The sequence below is a fragment of the Pseudopipra pipra genome, chromosome W (assembly GCF_036250125.1).
Source record: "Pseudopipra pipra isolate bDixPip1 chromosome W, bDixPip1.hap1, whole genome shotgun sequence".
Lineage (NCBI taxonomy): Eukaryota > Metazoa > Chordata > Aves > Passeriformes > Pipridae > Pseudopipra > Pseudopipra pipra.
This window is the reverse complement of record NC_087580.1, coordinates 12728647-12741996: the sequence shown is the minus strand read 5'-3', so window position 1 is coordinate 12741996 and position 13350 is coordinate 12728647. Positions and strand designations below refer to the sequence as shown.

At 63.1% G+C, this 13350-nt stretch overlaps 1 protein-coding gene and 1 long non-coding RNA gene across 3 annotated transcripts in view; both read right to left on the bottom strand.

Annotated features, from left to right (window-relative positions):
• The window catches only part of LOC135406163 (uncharacterized), a 396593-nt gene that overhangs the window by 26452 nt on the left and 356791 nt on the right, over positions 1 to 13350 (bottom strand). The gene's annotated exons all lie outside the window — the stretch shown is intronic.
• The window catches only part of LOC135406295 (zinc finger protein 135-like), a 107811-nt gene continuing 104556 nt past the window's right edge, over positions 10096 to 13350 (bottom strand). The window contains exon 3 of the mRNA XM_064640715.1: positions 10096 to 10519. Within this exon, the coding sequence (XP_064496785.1) occupies positions 10096 to 10519 (424 nt within the window). The remainder of the gene's footprint in view (positions 10520 to 13350) is intronic.

The window sequence follows — 13350 nt, the reverse complement described above, 5'->3', positions numbered from 1 at the left end:
CTAAACTACCCCAGGGATCCGCTGGATCCAGTCTGGGTCTCGGTGTATCCCGGTGTCTCCCCTGTCCCCCCACCCCGGTGTCACCCCTTTTCTCTCCCCACAGAGCTCCTGAGCCGGTGGCGGCCGCAGCCCCTCCCCAGAGCCTCGGGCCCAGCCTGGACCCCCCCCGTCCCTGTGAGGATTTTGGGGGGTCGTGTGTCCCCCCCTCCCCTGCTGTCACTCTGCCTCCACCCGGCTGCTCCCTGTGATCCCAGTAAAGCTTCCCAGTTCTCCCCAGTCCCAGTTATTGGGGGCAGTGGGGGAGGGGCTTGGAGGGTCTCTGTGACTGGAGCTGAGTTTGGGAAGGACAGAACCGAGTCCGGGATGGATCAAGAATGGGGACCCCCCTGTGTCCCCCCTGTGTCAACCCGTTCTGGGGGGGCTTTGGGAGGGCACCTGCCCTTCAGTAAAGCACCCAGCTCACCCCAAAACGTGCTGGGAACTTCCCAAAAAGCTCCCCACAACGCCTCAAGGACCCCCAAACACACTCAGAGCCCACCCAGGACCCCCCCCAACCCCTTTTCTGGGGGACTTCTCTGGGCACTGGTGGTGCTGGGAGCCCCCCCGGCTGCGGGCGAGGAGCTCTCGGGTGAGTGGGTTGTGGGAAGAGGGCAGTTGGTGGGAAAAGGGGGGTCAAAGGGGATAAAGGGGTGGTGGGACCCCAAACTGAGTGGGAGGGGAGTGGGATCCCCCAAAAGTGGAGGGGGAAGAGCACTGAGGTTTGGGGGGTGATGAGAAATGGGTGGGAGAGGTCAGAAGAGTGGGGAAAAGGGGAGGGTGAGACCCCCAAACTGATCATGAGGGGGCTGGGGAGTCTCCAGGTGCCAATGCAGTTCTCAAAGCACAGCCTGGAATGGAGGAACTCCCAGCACAGGTTGATGAGAGGCTGGAGAGAGGGGGGAGCTGCAAAAGCCCTGAGAGCCTGGAGAGGGCCGCGTGGAGAAGGGGAAGCCTGGACAGTGGGGACATCTGGGATCCCAAGGACAACAAAGTGGAGAACCTGGATAGGGGGAATGTCTGGGAATGTGGCACCTCGAAGGCAAGAATCAGAGAATTTGGAGATGGATGGAACCATCAGGGGTTCATTTGGGGTGGAAGGAGCGGCCAAAGCTCTTCCTGCAGGTGGGGCACTGGTAGGGCTTCACTTACTGGTGGGTCTCTTGGTGTCTGGTCAAGTTAGAGCTCTGGGTGAAGCTCTTTCCACACTCCCCACACTTATAGGGCCATTCCCCAGTGTGGATGTGCTGGTGTCGGAGCAGGTGGGAGCTCTTCCTGAAGCTCTTTCCACACTCCAAGCACCTGAAGGGCTTCTCCCTTCTGGGAGGCTGCTCAGGCTCCACCAGGTCCGAGCTCTGCCTCAAGCTCTTGCCGCTTTCTGGGCACAGGCTGAGTCTTTCCTCCTCACAGCACCCTGGGCTGGCTTTGGAGCCCCTCCTGCGAGGGGGATCTCCGGCCCTTTTCCTCCCCGCTGCCTCCCTGCGCCGGGGAGCCCTTCAAAACGGCCTCTCCCACCAGGCTCTGACGGGGGGATTTGTCATCCGGGCTCTCCGTCCTCAGCTCGGGGCCTGGGGCAGGAAGCAAGAAGATTTGAAGCAAGATTTGAAGCAAGAAGATTTGAAAAAGGAGATAAAGCCTCTGGCTGGGGACAGGGAGCACCAGGGTGAACGGCCCCCATGTTTCCACAGGAATCACAAAATCACAAAATGGCCTGGGTTGGAGGGGACCTTAAGGATTATCCCATTCCAACCCATGCCATGGGTAGGAACTCCTTCCACTAGACCAGGTTGCTCCAAGCCCCATCCAACCTGGTCTTGGACACTTCCAGAGATGGGGCAGTCACAGCTTCTCTGGGCAACCTGTGCCAGGACCTCACCACCCTCACAGGGAGGAAGTTTTTCCAACTATCTAATATAATAGATATGGCGTCAGTGTGACGCCATTACCCCTTGTCCTGTCACTCCAGGCCCTTGTAAATAAATCCTTGTGTTTCCAGTACTAACCTGAAGTAGGTACTGCAACAACAGAGGATGAGCTTGTGAGCCTTGAATTCAACTCCATGAACTCTTAAAACCACATCACAGAATGTCCCTTCAAGGCGGAGCTCGTTGGCGATGCTCCACTTGCTTTTGCTCATCTCCCTCTCCATGTTGGAGGATGACTGGTGGGTGCTCACAGCTCCTGTCAGTGCTGAAGTCGCACACACTGCCCCTGATTTGTCACTCGAGGTGTGCCAGGGGAGGTTTAGGTTGGCTCTTGGGAAAATTTTTCCCCAAAAGGGCTGTCCAGCCCTGGCACAGCTGCCCAGGGCAGCAGCGGTGGCGTCCTCATCCCTGTCCAGGTTTAAAAGCCGTGTGGCTCTTGGGGACATGGGTTAGTGGTGGCCTTGGCAGTGCTGGGGGACGGTTCTCTGCGGGCATTTCCCGCACAGGGTTCCGCGACTCCGCGTCCCCGGCGCTGCGGGGCGGTTCAGTGCCGGGCGCCCTTGCCCGCGGCTTCTTTATTGGAATCTTTCCTTTCTGCTTCGCCCTCCCCGCTCGCTGCGGCAGAAACGAAACCGCCGGTCCCGCCCCACGCTGCTGCGGGCGCCGGGCGGAGGCGCAGCCGGGGCACGGGGGGTCCCCCCGCACCCCCTACCCCGAGCACGCCCCGAGTCCCCCCCGGCCCCGCGGCCGTGTTCCGGTCCCGCCCCCCCGGCCCCACCCCGCGGCTGCGCGGCCCGGCGGGAGCGGAGCGGGAGCGATGGTGAGCGGGGTCCGCGGGCCGGGAGCCCGGGCTGGGGCAGCGGCGGCCCCGGGGCTGGGCGGGGGAGCGCGGCCAGGAGGGCGCTGGAGGCTCCTCGGTCCCACCAGGGCGGCACCGAGCGGGGTCTCTGCTCTGCCCGCAGGTGCCCGAGCTGGAGAAAGCCACGGTCCGGATCCGGCAGCCCGAGCGCGTGCGGGGGATCCTCCGGACCCTCCGGGAGCAGGGGGTGGCCAAGCTGCAGGGAAGCCCTGCTTCAGCACCACTTGCCCTGGCCGTGGAGCTGCCAGGTGGGCACTGGAGCCCTGTCCCTGCTGACAGCAGCCCCAGGGGGGTTGCCCCCTCCATCCCTCCGTGCCGTGGCCCCTTACCCACGCCGATGCTGCCGTAGCCCAGGTGGGGCCCAGGTGACGCCGCTCGTTCACGCACATGCCCTGCAGACCCCGTCCATGCCGGTGATCAGCCGCCCCACGCCCACCACGCCGGCCACTGTGGCTCCTCGGTCATAGCTGGGGCGAAGGGACAGGCCCGTCAGAGGTGCAAAAAAGGATGAAGCTCCCAAAGCTGCTGGGAGGGGGCAGAGTGGGGGCACAGGGCTGCCCCCTCCCCGAGGTGCAGGTAGCCCACCACAGCCCATGAGCCTCTGTGCTGCAGGCAGAATCCACAGCTCAAAAACACGCATCCTGATGGGCTCAATCCTGCGCTGTTGGGGGGCAGCTGCCCCCTGCAGCACTGGTGAGGGCTCCAGCTTGACCCTTCACCTCCAGAACCCATCAGCTGCCTCCCCAGGTCTCACCCACAGAGCTGGGCTGGAGGCCAGCAGCTCGCAGGCTTCCTGCTGCTTCCAAACCATTTTGCATATGGCACATTGGAGCTTTGTGCAGCAAGGAGGAAAGACAACGTCCCGGCCCCTGCACCCGCCCAGCCCGGCCCTCTTGGAATTTCTGTAGACGTGTCGCTCATCTCCCTCTCCATGTTGGAGGACCTGAAGTAGGTACTGCAACAACAGAGGATGAGCTTGTGAGCCTTGAATTCAACTCCATGAACTCTTAAAACCACATCACAGAATGTCCCTTCAAGGCGGAACTCGTTGGCGATGCTCCACTTGCTTTTGCTCATCTCCCTCTCCATGTTGGAGGATGACTGGTGGGTGCTCACAGCTCCTGTCAGTGCTGAAGTCGCACACACTGCCCCTGATTTGTCACTCGAGGTGTGCCAGGGGAGGTTTAGGTTGGCTCTTGGGAAAATTTTTCCCCAAAAGGGCTGTCCAGCCCTGGCACAGCTGCCCAGGGCAGCAGCGGTGGCGTCCTCATCCCTGTCCAGGTTTAAAAGCCGTGTGGCTCTTGGGGACATGGGTTAGTGGTGGCCTTGGCAGTGCTGGGGGACGGTTCTCTGCGGGCATTTCCCGCACAGGGTTCCGCGACTCCGCGTCCCAGGCGCTGCGGGGCGGTTCAGTGCCGGGCGCCCTTGCCCGCGGCTTCTTTATTGGAATCTTTCCTTTCTGCTTCGCCCTCCCCGCTCGCTGCGGCAGAAACGAAACCGCCGGTCCCGCCCCGCGCTGCTGCGGGCGCCGGGCGGAGGCGCAGCCGGGGCACGGGGGGTCCCCCCGCACCCCCTACCCCGAGCACGCCCCGAGTCCCCCCCGGCCCCGCGGCCGCGTTCCGGTCCCGCCCCCCCGGCCCCGCCCCGCGGTTGCGCGGCCCGGCGGGAGCGGAGCGGGAGCGATGGTGAGCGGGGTCCGCGGGCCGGGAGCCCGGGCTGGGGCAGCGGCGGCCCCGGGGCTGGGCGGGGGAGCGCGGCCAGGAGGGCGCTGGAGGCTCCTCGGTCCCACCAGGGCGGCACCGAGCGGGGTCTCTGCTCTGCCCGCAGGTGCCCGAGCTGGAGAAAGCCACGGTCCGGATCCGGCAGCCCGAGCGCGTGCGGGGGATCCTCCGGACCCTCCGGGAGCAGGGGGTGGCCAAGCTGCAGGGAAGCCCTGCTTCAGCACCACTTGCCCTGGCCGTGGAGCTGCCAGGTGGGCACTGGAGCCCTGTCCCTGCTGACAGCAGCCCCAGGGGGGTTGCCCCCTCCATCCCTCCGTGCCGTGGCCCCTTACCCACGCCGATGCTGCCGTAGCCCAGGTGGGGCCCAGGTGACGCCGCTCGTTCACGCACATGCCCTGCAGACCCCGTCCATGCCGGTGATCAGCCGCCCCACGCCCACCACGCCGGCCACTGTGGCTCCTCGGTCATAGCTGGGGCGAAGGGACAGGCCCGTCAGAGGTGCAAAAAAGGATGAAGCTCCCAAAGCTGCTGGGAGGGGGCAGAGTGGGGGCACAGGGCTGCCCCCTCCCCGAGGTGCAGGTAGCCCACCACAGCCCATGAGCCTCTGTGCTGCAGGCAGAATCCACAGCTCAAAAACACGCATCCTGATGGGCTCAATCCTGCGCTGTTGGGGGGCAGCTGCCCCCTGCAGCACTGGTGAGGGCTCCAGCTTGACCCTTCACCTCCAGAACCCATCAGCTGCCTCCCCAGGTCTCACCCACAGAGCTGGGCTGGAGGCCAGCAGCTCCCAGGCTTCCTGCTGCTTCCAAACCATTTTGCATATGGCACATTGGAGCTTTGTGCAGCAAGGAGGAAAGACAACGTCCCGGCCCCTGCACCCGCCCAGCCCGGCCCTCTTGGAATTTCTGTAGACGTGTCGCTCATCTCCCTCTCCATGTTGGAGGACCTGAAGTAGGTACTGCAACAACAGAGGATGAGCTTGTGAGCCTTGAATTCAACTCCATGAACTCTTATAACCACATCACAGAATGTCCCTTCAAGCCGGAGCTCGTTGGCGATGCTCCACTTGCTTTTGCTCATCTCCCTCTCCATGTTGGAGGATGACTGGTGGGTGCTCACAGCTCCTGTCAGTGCTGAAGTCGCACACACTGCCCCTGATTTGTCACTCGTGGTGTGCCAGGGGAGGTTTAGGTTGGCTCTTGGGAAAATTTTTCCCCAAAAGGGCTGTCCAGCCCTGGCACAGCTGCCCAGGGCAGCAGCGGTGGCGTCCTCATCCCTGTCCAGGTTTAAAAGCCGTGTGGCTCTTGGGGACATGGGTTAGTGGTGGCCTTGGCAGTGCTGGGGGACGGTTCTCTGCAGGCATTTCCCGCACAGGGTTCCGCGACTCCGCGTCCCCGGCGCTGCGGGGCGGTTCAGTGCCGGGCGCCCTTGCCCGCGGCTTCTTTATTGGAATCTTTCCTTTCTGCTTCGCCCTCCCCGCTCGCTGCGGCAGAAACGAAACCGCCGGTCCCGCCCCGCGCTGCTGCGGGCGCCGGGCGGAGGCGCAGCCGGGGCACGGGGGGTCCCCCCGCACCCCCTACCCCGAGCACGCCCCGAGTCCCCCCCGGCCCCGCGGCCTCGTTCCGGTCCCGCCCCCCCGGCCCCGCCCCGCGGCTGTGCGGCCCGGCGGGAGCGGAGCGGGAGCGATGGTGAGCGGGGTCCGCGGGCCGGGAGCCCGGGCTGGGGCAGCGGCGGCCCCGGGGCTGGGCGGGGGAGCGCGGCCAGGAGGGCGCTGGAGGCTCCTCGGTCCCACCAGGGCGGCACCGAGCGGGGTCTCTGCTCTGCCCGCAGGTGCCCGAGCTGGAGAAAGCCACGGTCCGGATCCGGCAGCCCGAGCGCGTGCGGGGGATCCTCCGGACCCTCCGGGAGCAGGGGGTGGCCAAGCTGCAGGGAAGCCCTGCTTCAGCACCACTTGCCCTGGCCGTGGAGCTGCCAGGTGGGCACTGGAGCCCTGTCCCTGCTGACAGCAGCCCCAGGGGGGTTGCCCCCTCCATCCCTCCGTGCCGTGGCCCCTTACCCACGCCGATGCTGCCGTAGCCCAGGTGGGGCCCAGGTGACGCCGCTCGTTCACGCACATGCCCTGCAGACCCCGTCCATGCCGGTGATCAGCCGCCCCACGCCCACCACGCCGGCCACTGTGGCTCCTCGGTCATAGCTGGGGCGAAGGGACAGGCCCGTCAGAGGTGCAAAAAAGGATGAAGCTCCCAAAGCTGCTGGGAGGGGGCAGAGTGGGGGCACAGGGCTGCCCCCTCCCCGAGGTGCAGGTAGCCCACCACAGCCCATGAGCCTCTATGCTGCAGGCAGAATCCACAGCTCAAAAACACGCATCCTGATGGGCTCAATCCTGCGCTGTTGGGGGGCAGCTGCCCCCTGCAGCACTGGTGAGGGCTCCAGCTTGACCCTTCACCTCCAGAACCCATCAGCTGCCTCCCCAGGTCTCACCCACAGAGCTGGGCTGGAGGCCAGCAGCTCCCAGCCTTCCTGCTGCTTCCAAACCATTTTGCATATGGCACATTGGAGCTTTGTGCAGCAAGGAGGAAAGACAACGTCCCGGCCCCTGCACCCGCCCAGCCCGGCCCTCTTGGAATTTCTGTAGACGTGTCGCTCATCTCCCTCTCCATGTTGGAGGACCTGAAGTAAGTACTGCAACAACAGAGGATGAGCTTGTGAGCCTTGAATTCCACTCCATGAACTCTTATAACCACATCACAGAATGTCCCTTCAAGGCGGAACTCGTTGGCGATGCTCCACTTGCTTGCACTCATCTTCCTCTCCACGTTGGAGGATGACTGTCTGGTGGGTGCTCAGATATCCCCCACGTTGCAGTCAGAGGCAGAGTGGACCTCACTGACGCGTGTGGAACACTCTGGTGTTGCCTGCAAACATCCAGCGCTGAACCCACTCGCTGGCTCTCTTAAGGGTGGGTCCATTGGTGTTTGGACAAGTGTCCACTCTGGGCAAAGCTCTTCCCACACTTCCCACACCTGTAGGGCCGTTCCTCAGAGTGGATGTGCTGGTGGGTGAGGAGGCTGGGGCTCTTCCTGAAGCTCTTCTCACACTCCAAGCACTTGAAGGGCTTCTACCTGCTGGGAGGCTGCTCAGGGACCACCAGCTCAGAGCTCACCCTCAAGCTCCGGCCGCCTTCCCGGCACAGGCTGGCTCTTTCCTCCTCAGAGCACCCTGGGCTGACTTTGGAGCCCCTCCTGCAGGGGGATCTCCGGCCCTTTTCCTCCCCACTGCCTTCCTGCACCAGGGAGCCCTTCAAAACGGCCTCTCCCACCAGGGTCTCAAGGGGGGATTTGTCCTCCGGGCTCTCCGTCCTCAGCTCGGGGCCTGGGGCAGGAAGCAACAAGGACAGGGAGGGGATTTGCCTCCGGCCCAGAGGGAAGGCCAAGGACATCCCCCCAACTCCGGCCCCGGCAGGACGGCGGCGCCAGCGGGGTTGTCCTGCAGCCGGGGCCATGCTCGGCTGACAGAGCCAGCACAACACCCGCCCAAAGGGACACTGACTGCCTCCTCACCCGCCTGGGGGGCCCAAGGCATCTTCCTCTTCCTCGCAGCCTCCTCCTCCATCCGCCCAAGCTTTGGGAAGGACAAATCCTGATGGGGGGGAAACAAGGGCTGAGCACGTTGGTTTGGGGGTTCCTCCTGCCCAAGTCCATCTCTAGAACTCATCGGGCATCCCGTGACCATAAAAACCTCCAAAACACCAAGATTCAGCCCAGAAAAACCCAAACCACAGTGATTCAGGAAAAAAAACCCTCAAATAGCAAGAAAAACCTCGCCCCCACAAACTGCAAAAAGTTGGGATTCAGCTAAAATATACTCCAAAATATGAAGATTAGCCCAAAAAATCTCTCCCAGAAATTCCCCCTCTCTGGTCTCTGCCCTCTGGGGTTCAGAGAGTCTCCCCTGTCTGGGATGCTTGGGGTCCCACTTAGGGATACTTGGGAGTGTTGGGTCTCAAGGGTCCCTTCTCCTCTGACTCTCGCCTTCAGGGTGCCACATTCCCGGATATTCCCTCTCTCCAGGTTTTCCACTTCATTGTCCCGGGGATCCCAGGGGTCCCCACTGTCCAGGCTTCCCCTTCTCCAGGCGCCCCGTTTCAGGCTCCCGGGGGTCTCGGGGCTCCTTCCTCTCCGTGCTCCCCCCTCCAGGCTGCCGGGGTCCCCCAGCTCCGGCATCGCCCCGCTCCACCCTCCACACTTGGCAGCTCCCGGGCTCCAGAACCACCCCCAGCACTCCTGGAGGGGCCCCAAACCCACTGTGTCCCCCCCGCCGGCACTGAACTGACAATGGAGCCGGCGGGGCCTGACCCAGCAACACCAACCCCCACCATGGGGGGGACCCGCATCCCCCACCCAGCGCTGGGGCTCTGCCCCCAACCCAGCCCGGCACCCTCAGAAAACACCTCCCACCCACCCCCAGGAGCCACCCAGGGCTGAGTAGGAACAGGAACAGCAGGAAAACAACTGCCCCCCATCCTGTGCGTGCCTGGGAAGGGGGAACTCGTCCCAAATATTCTGGGGGGAGCATGAGGGGTCAGGACATACTCGGGCTGCCAGCACAGGTTTCCCTGCAAAGCCTGCACTGAGTAAAGCTCTGGAGAGGAGATGGTGCCCCATGGATGGGATTGCAGAGGCTCCCTCAGGTCCCCAGCAGGAATCAGGAACCAGGAATAGACACAAAAGGTCCCCCCAAAGATTTCAGGGGGAGTGTCCTGGAGGGAGGGGACAGTGTCACCCCACCAGGGCGGGGCTGGCAAGTGGGAGGCTGCTCCAGGGCTCTGCAAGAGGCCTCGTGCTCTGCTCGGCCCCAGCACTGGCTGGTCCCAACAGCCCCAGCTGCCCCCGGCCCTGGGCAGCTCTGCTGCCACAGGCTGTGCCCTCACCGTGGCCCTGCAATGGCCCTGCCTGTCCCTCCCCCATGGCCCTGCCCATGGCCCTGTCCCTTGGCTCTCTCTCTGCCAGCTCAGTGTGGGGCACACGGGCTGGGGGTCCCTCCCGTGCCCCCCGGGCAGCCGGCGTTGGCTGGGGGGATGTGAGGGCTGGGCCTGCTCAGCACAGCCCCGGTCTCGTGCCCAGCGCCTCTTTCCTGCCCCACACAAGAGCTTCCCGGCCCCCCCAGGGCTCCCCTGCTGCTGCCTCTGCTCCTGGCCCTGCCTTTGCTGCTCCCTTGGCTGGGGCAGCGGCTGCAGGGGGGGATGGCAGCAGCTTCAGCTCCACGGCACTTCCTGGGGGGAGCTCAGCCCGGGGGGCACGGGCAGGGACCTGATAGGGATGGACAGGGGCCCTGCAGGGGAAGGCACAGGGACAACCTGTACAACGCCCACAGCATGGGCATCACCCGCAGCGCTGTCAGCTGCTGCGTGGTACCAGGGCTCTCCAACGTCATGGAGTCCATCGCCAGGCCACACTACTACCGGCACAACAACTCCATGGGCATCTCATTCAGCACTTCAACTCGGAGCGTGCCGTTGTAAATAGTTCCCCCTTCTAAGTCTTGTGATCAGCCATCACTGGATGCTGGGATGGAAGGGTTTGACGGGTACATAGAGCTCAACACAGCAGAGCTCCCCACACTTGTAAGGCCTCTCCCCGGTGTGGACGCGCCGGTGGGTGATGAGGTGGGAGTTCTGGTTCTGTTGGAAGCCCTTCCCGCAGTCGGTGCAGTGGAAGGGCCTCTCATCCATGTGAATCCGCTCATGCAGGAGGAGATCTAAACTGGTATGAAACTGAGTGTTGAGGAGATCTGAGCTGGTGTGATCTGAGCTGGAGATGCGCTGGTGTCGGATCAGGCTGGAGATCTGCCTGAAGCTCTTTTCACATTCCCCACATGGGTAGGACCGTTTCCCACTGTGGATGTGCTGGTGTTGGAGCAGGTGGGTGCTCTTCCTGAAGCTCTTTCCGCACTCCAAGCACCGGACGGGCTTCTCCCTGCTGGGAGGCTGCTCAGGCTCCACCAGGTCCGAGATCTGGCTCAAGCTCCGGCCACCTTCCCCACACAGGCTGCGTCTTTCCTCCTCACAGCACCCTGGGCTGACTTTGGAGCCCCTCCTGGGGGGGGATCTCCGGCCCTTTTCCTCCCCGCTGCCTTCCTGAGCCGGGGAGCCCTTCAAAACGGCCTCTTCCACCAGGCTCTGCCAGGGGGATTTGTCCTCCGGGCTCTCCGTCCTCAGCTCGGGGCCTGGGGCAGGAAGCAAGAAGGACAGGCAGGGGATTTGCCTCCTCACCTGCCTGGGGGGCCCAAGGCATCTTCCTCTTCCTCGCAGCCTCCTCCTCCATCCGCCCAAGCTTTGGGAAGGACAAATCCTGATTGGGGGGAAACAAGGGCTGAGCACGTTGGTTTGGGGGTTCCTCCTCCCCAAGTCCATCTCTAGAACTCATCGGGCATCATAAAAACCTCCAAAACAGCAAGATTCAGCCCAGAAAAACTGAAACCACCAAGATTCAGGCAAAAATCCCTTTCAGAAATAGCAAGCAGTGCAGGAGGAGCCTCCCAAGCAGCAGTTGCAGGGCAGCAGGGACCGACCTGAGCTGCCTTTGGTGCCCAGGAACTCCCCCCACACAGCCCCTCTCCTGCCCCGAGGGACCAGCAGAACAGGGGGAGCCCAAAGGACTGGACTGGAGGAATTGAACAGACATTTTGGGGCCATTTGATGGACATTTTGCAGGGGTGGTGCACAGACTAAGGGAAGGAGACCTGTGTGTTCTAGCAAAGAATGGGAAGGGGCTGGTGGGGGTTGAAGTTGTATTGAGTCGTGTGGGGCCTGGGCATGATGGGACTGGTGTGGAATAAGGGCCAGAATGTGCTGCTTTGGGCCGGGGTGGAGTTAATTTTCTTTGCAGGGGCTGCTGTGGGGCTGGGGTTGGGCTTGTGCTGAGCACAGGCTTGAGAACACAGAGGTGGTTTGGTTAGTGCTGAGCCCACCCAGAGCCAAGGCCTTTCCTGCCCCTGGCACAGACACACTGGGGAGGGGCTGGGGGTGTGGGGGAGGTTGGGAGGGGACACAGCTGGGACAGGTTTAGAGGGATGGAGATTGTTTTCCCAAGTCCCCATTCCACGGGATAGGGCCCTGCTCTCCTGGAGGTGCTGAACACCTGCCCAACCGTGGGAAGCAGGGAATGAATCCCCAGTTTTGTTTTGCTCCTGCGTGCAGCTTCTGCTTGTCCTTATTAAAGTGTCTTTCTCTCAACCCACGAGTTTTCCAGCTTTTCCCCTCCCAGTTCTCTCCAGGATCCTGCTGGTGGGGGAGTGAGGAGCGGCCGGGAGGGGCTTGGGGGCTGCATGGGGTGAAACCACAACAGCCTTTGTTGGTGTCCAGGGTGGGGCTGGGAGTGTTGGAGATAGCCACAGATGTGTCTGGGATGTGCTGCTGAAATTTGCAGCTGCTGGGACTGTCTGGGGCTCCTGGCTGTGTGTCAGAGTCTGGGGCTCCTTGGTGGCTGCAACTCCGTGTGAACTCGAGCTGAAGGGCCTGTGACCTGTGGGTGAGTCCAGGCTGGAGCAGAGACCCCCCTGCAGCCCGGGGAGGAGCCCACACTGGAGCAGATTTGCTGGCAGGACTTGTGACCCCGGGGGGGATCCACACTGGAGCAGCCTGTTCCTGAGGGACTGACCCCATGGAAGGGACCCACACTGGAACAGCCTGTTCCTGAGGGACTGATCCCATGGAAGGGACTGACATTTGAACAGCCTGTTCCTGAGGGACTGATCCCATGGAAGGGACCCACACTGGAACAGCCTGTTCATGAGGGACTGACCCCATGGAAGGGACTGACACTGGAACAGCCTGTTCCTGAGGGACTGATCCCATGGAAGGGACTGACATTTGAACAGCCTGTTCCTGAGGGACTGATCCCATGGAAGGGACCCACACTGGAACAGCCTGTTCCTGAGGGACTGACCCCATGGAAAGACCCACACTGGAACAGCCTGTTCCTGAGGGACTGATCCCATGGAAGGGACCCACACTGGAACAGCCTGTTCCTGAGGGACTGATCCCATTGGAAGGACTCAGGTTGAAGAAGTCTATGGAGGACTGTCTCCCGTGGGAGGGAGCCAGGCTGGATGGAGCAGGGGAAGGACTCCTCTCCCTGAGGTTGAAGCAGCAGCACAAACATGGGATGAACTGACCATAACCCCCACTCCCATCTCCCTGGGCCCCCGGGGTGGGGGGGGAAAGGGAGGAAATCAGGGATGAAGTGAAGCCCGATGGTTTTGTAGGATTTGTAGGGAGAGGAGGAGGGAGATCCTGGTGCCGAGTAAAGGGGAGAGGAGGAGGGATGAGGCTGGAGCTGTGGAAGGCGCTGGAGGCGGCCGGGGGGCAGCCGGGACTTGGCTTTCCACATCTGTGCGGGGAAAGGAAGCCAGTCCCTGGTTTCTGGGGCTGTCCCCCCTCGCAGTTTGTTGGGTTTAACACCAAAGTGCAGCAAAGCCCCGCCCCAGGGCACGGCCAGTCCCGGACACAGCCGCGGCGGGCGGGCGGGCGGAAGCCATGATGGCGGAAGGTGCGGCTGCGCTGGGGGAGATTGCGGGGCCTGCGGGAGAGCGGGGCTCTGGGGATCCCCTCGGGGGCTGCGGGGAGCGCGGCTGCGGGTGGAAAGGCTGGAGGGCTCGGGAGGGTTTAGCCAAGGGGTTCGGGGGTTCCCGAGGGTCAGAGCGCAGGCCTGGAACCAGCGAGCGGAGGGGGGAACTTTGCTAACGCCCTGGCTGCACTGCGCAAGCGCCGGCGGAGTCCTCAAGAGGGAACATCAACTCCCATGAGGCT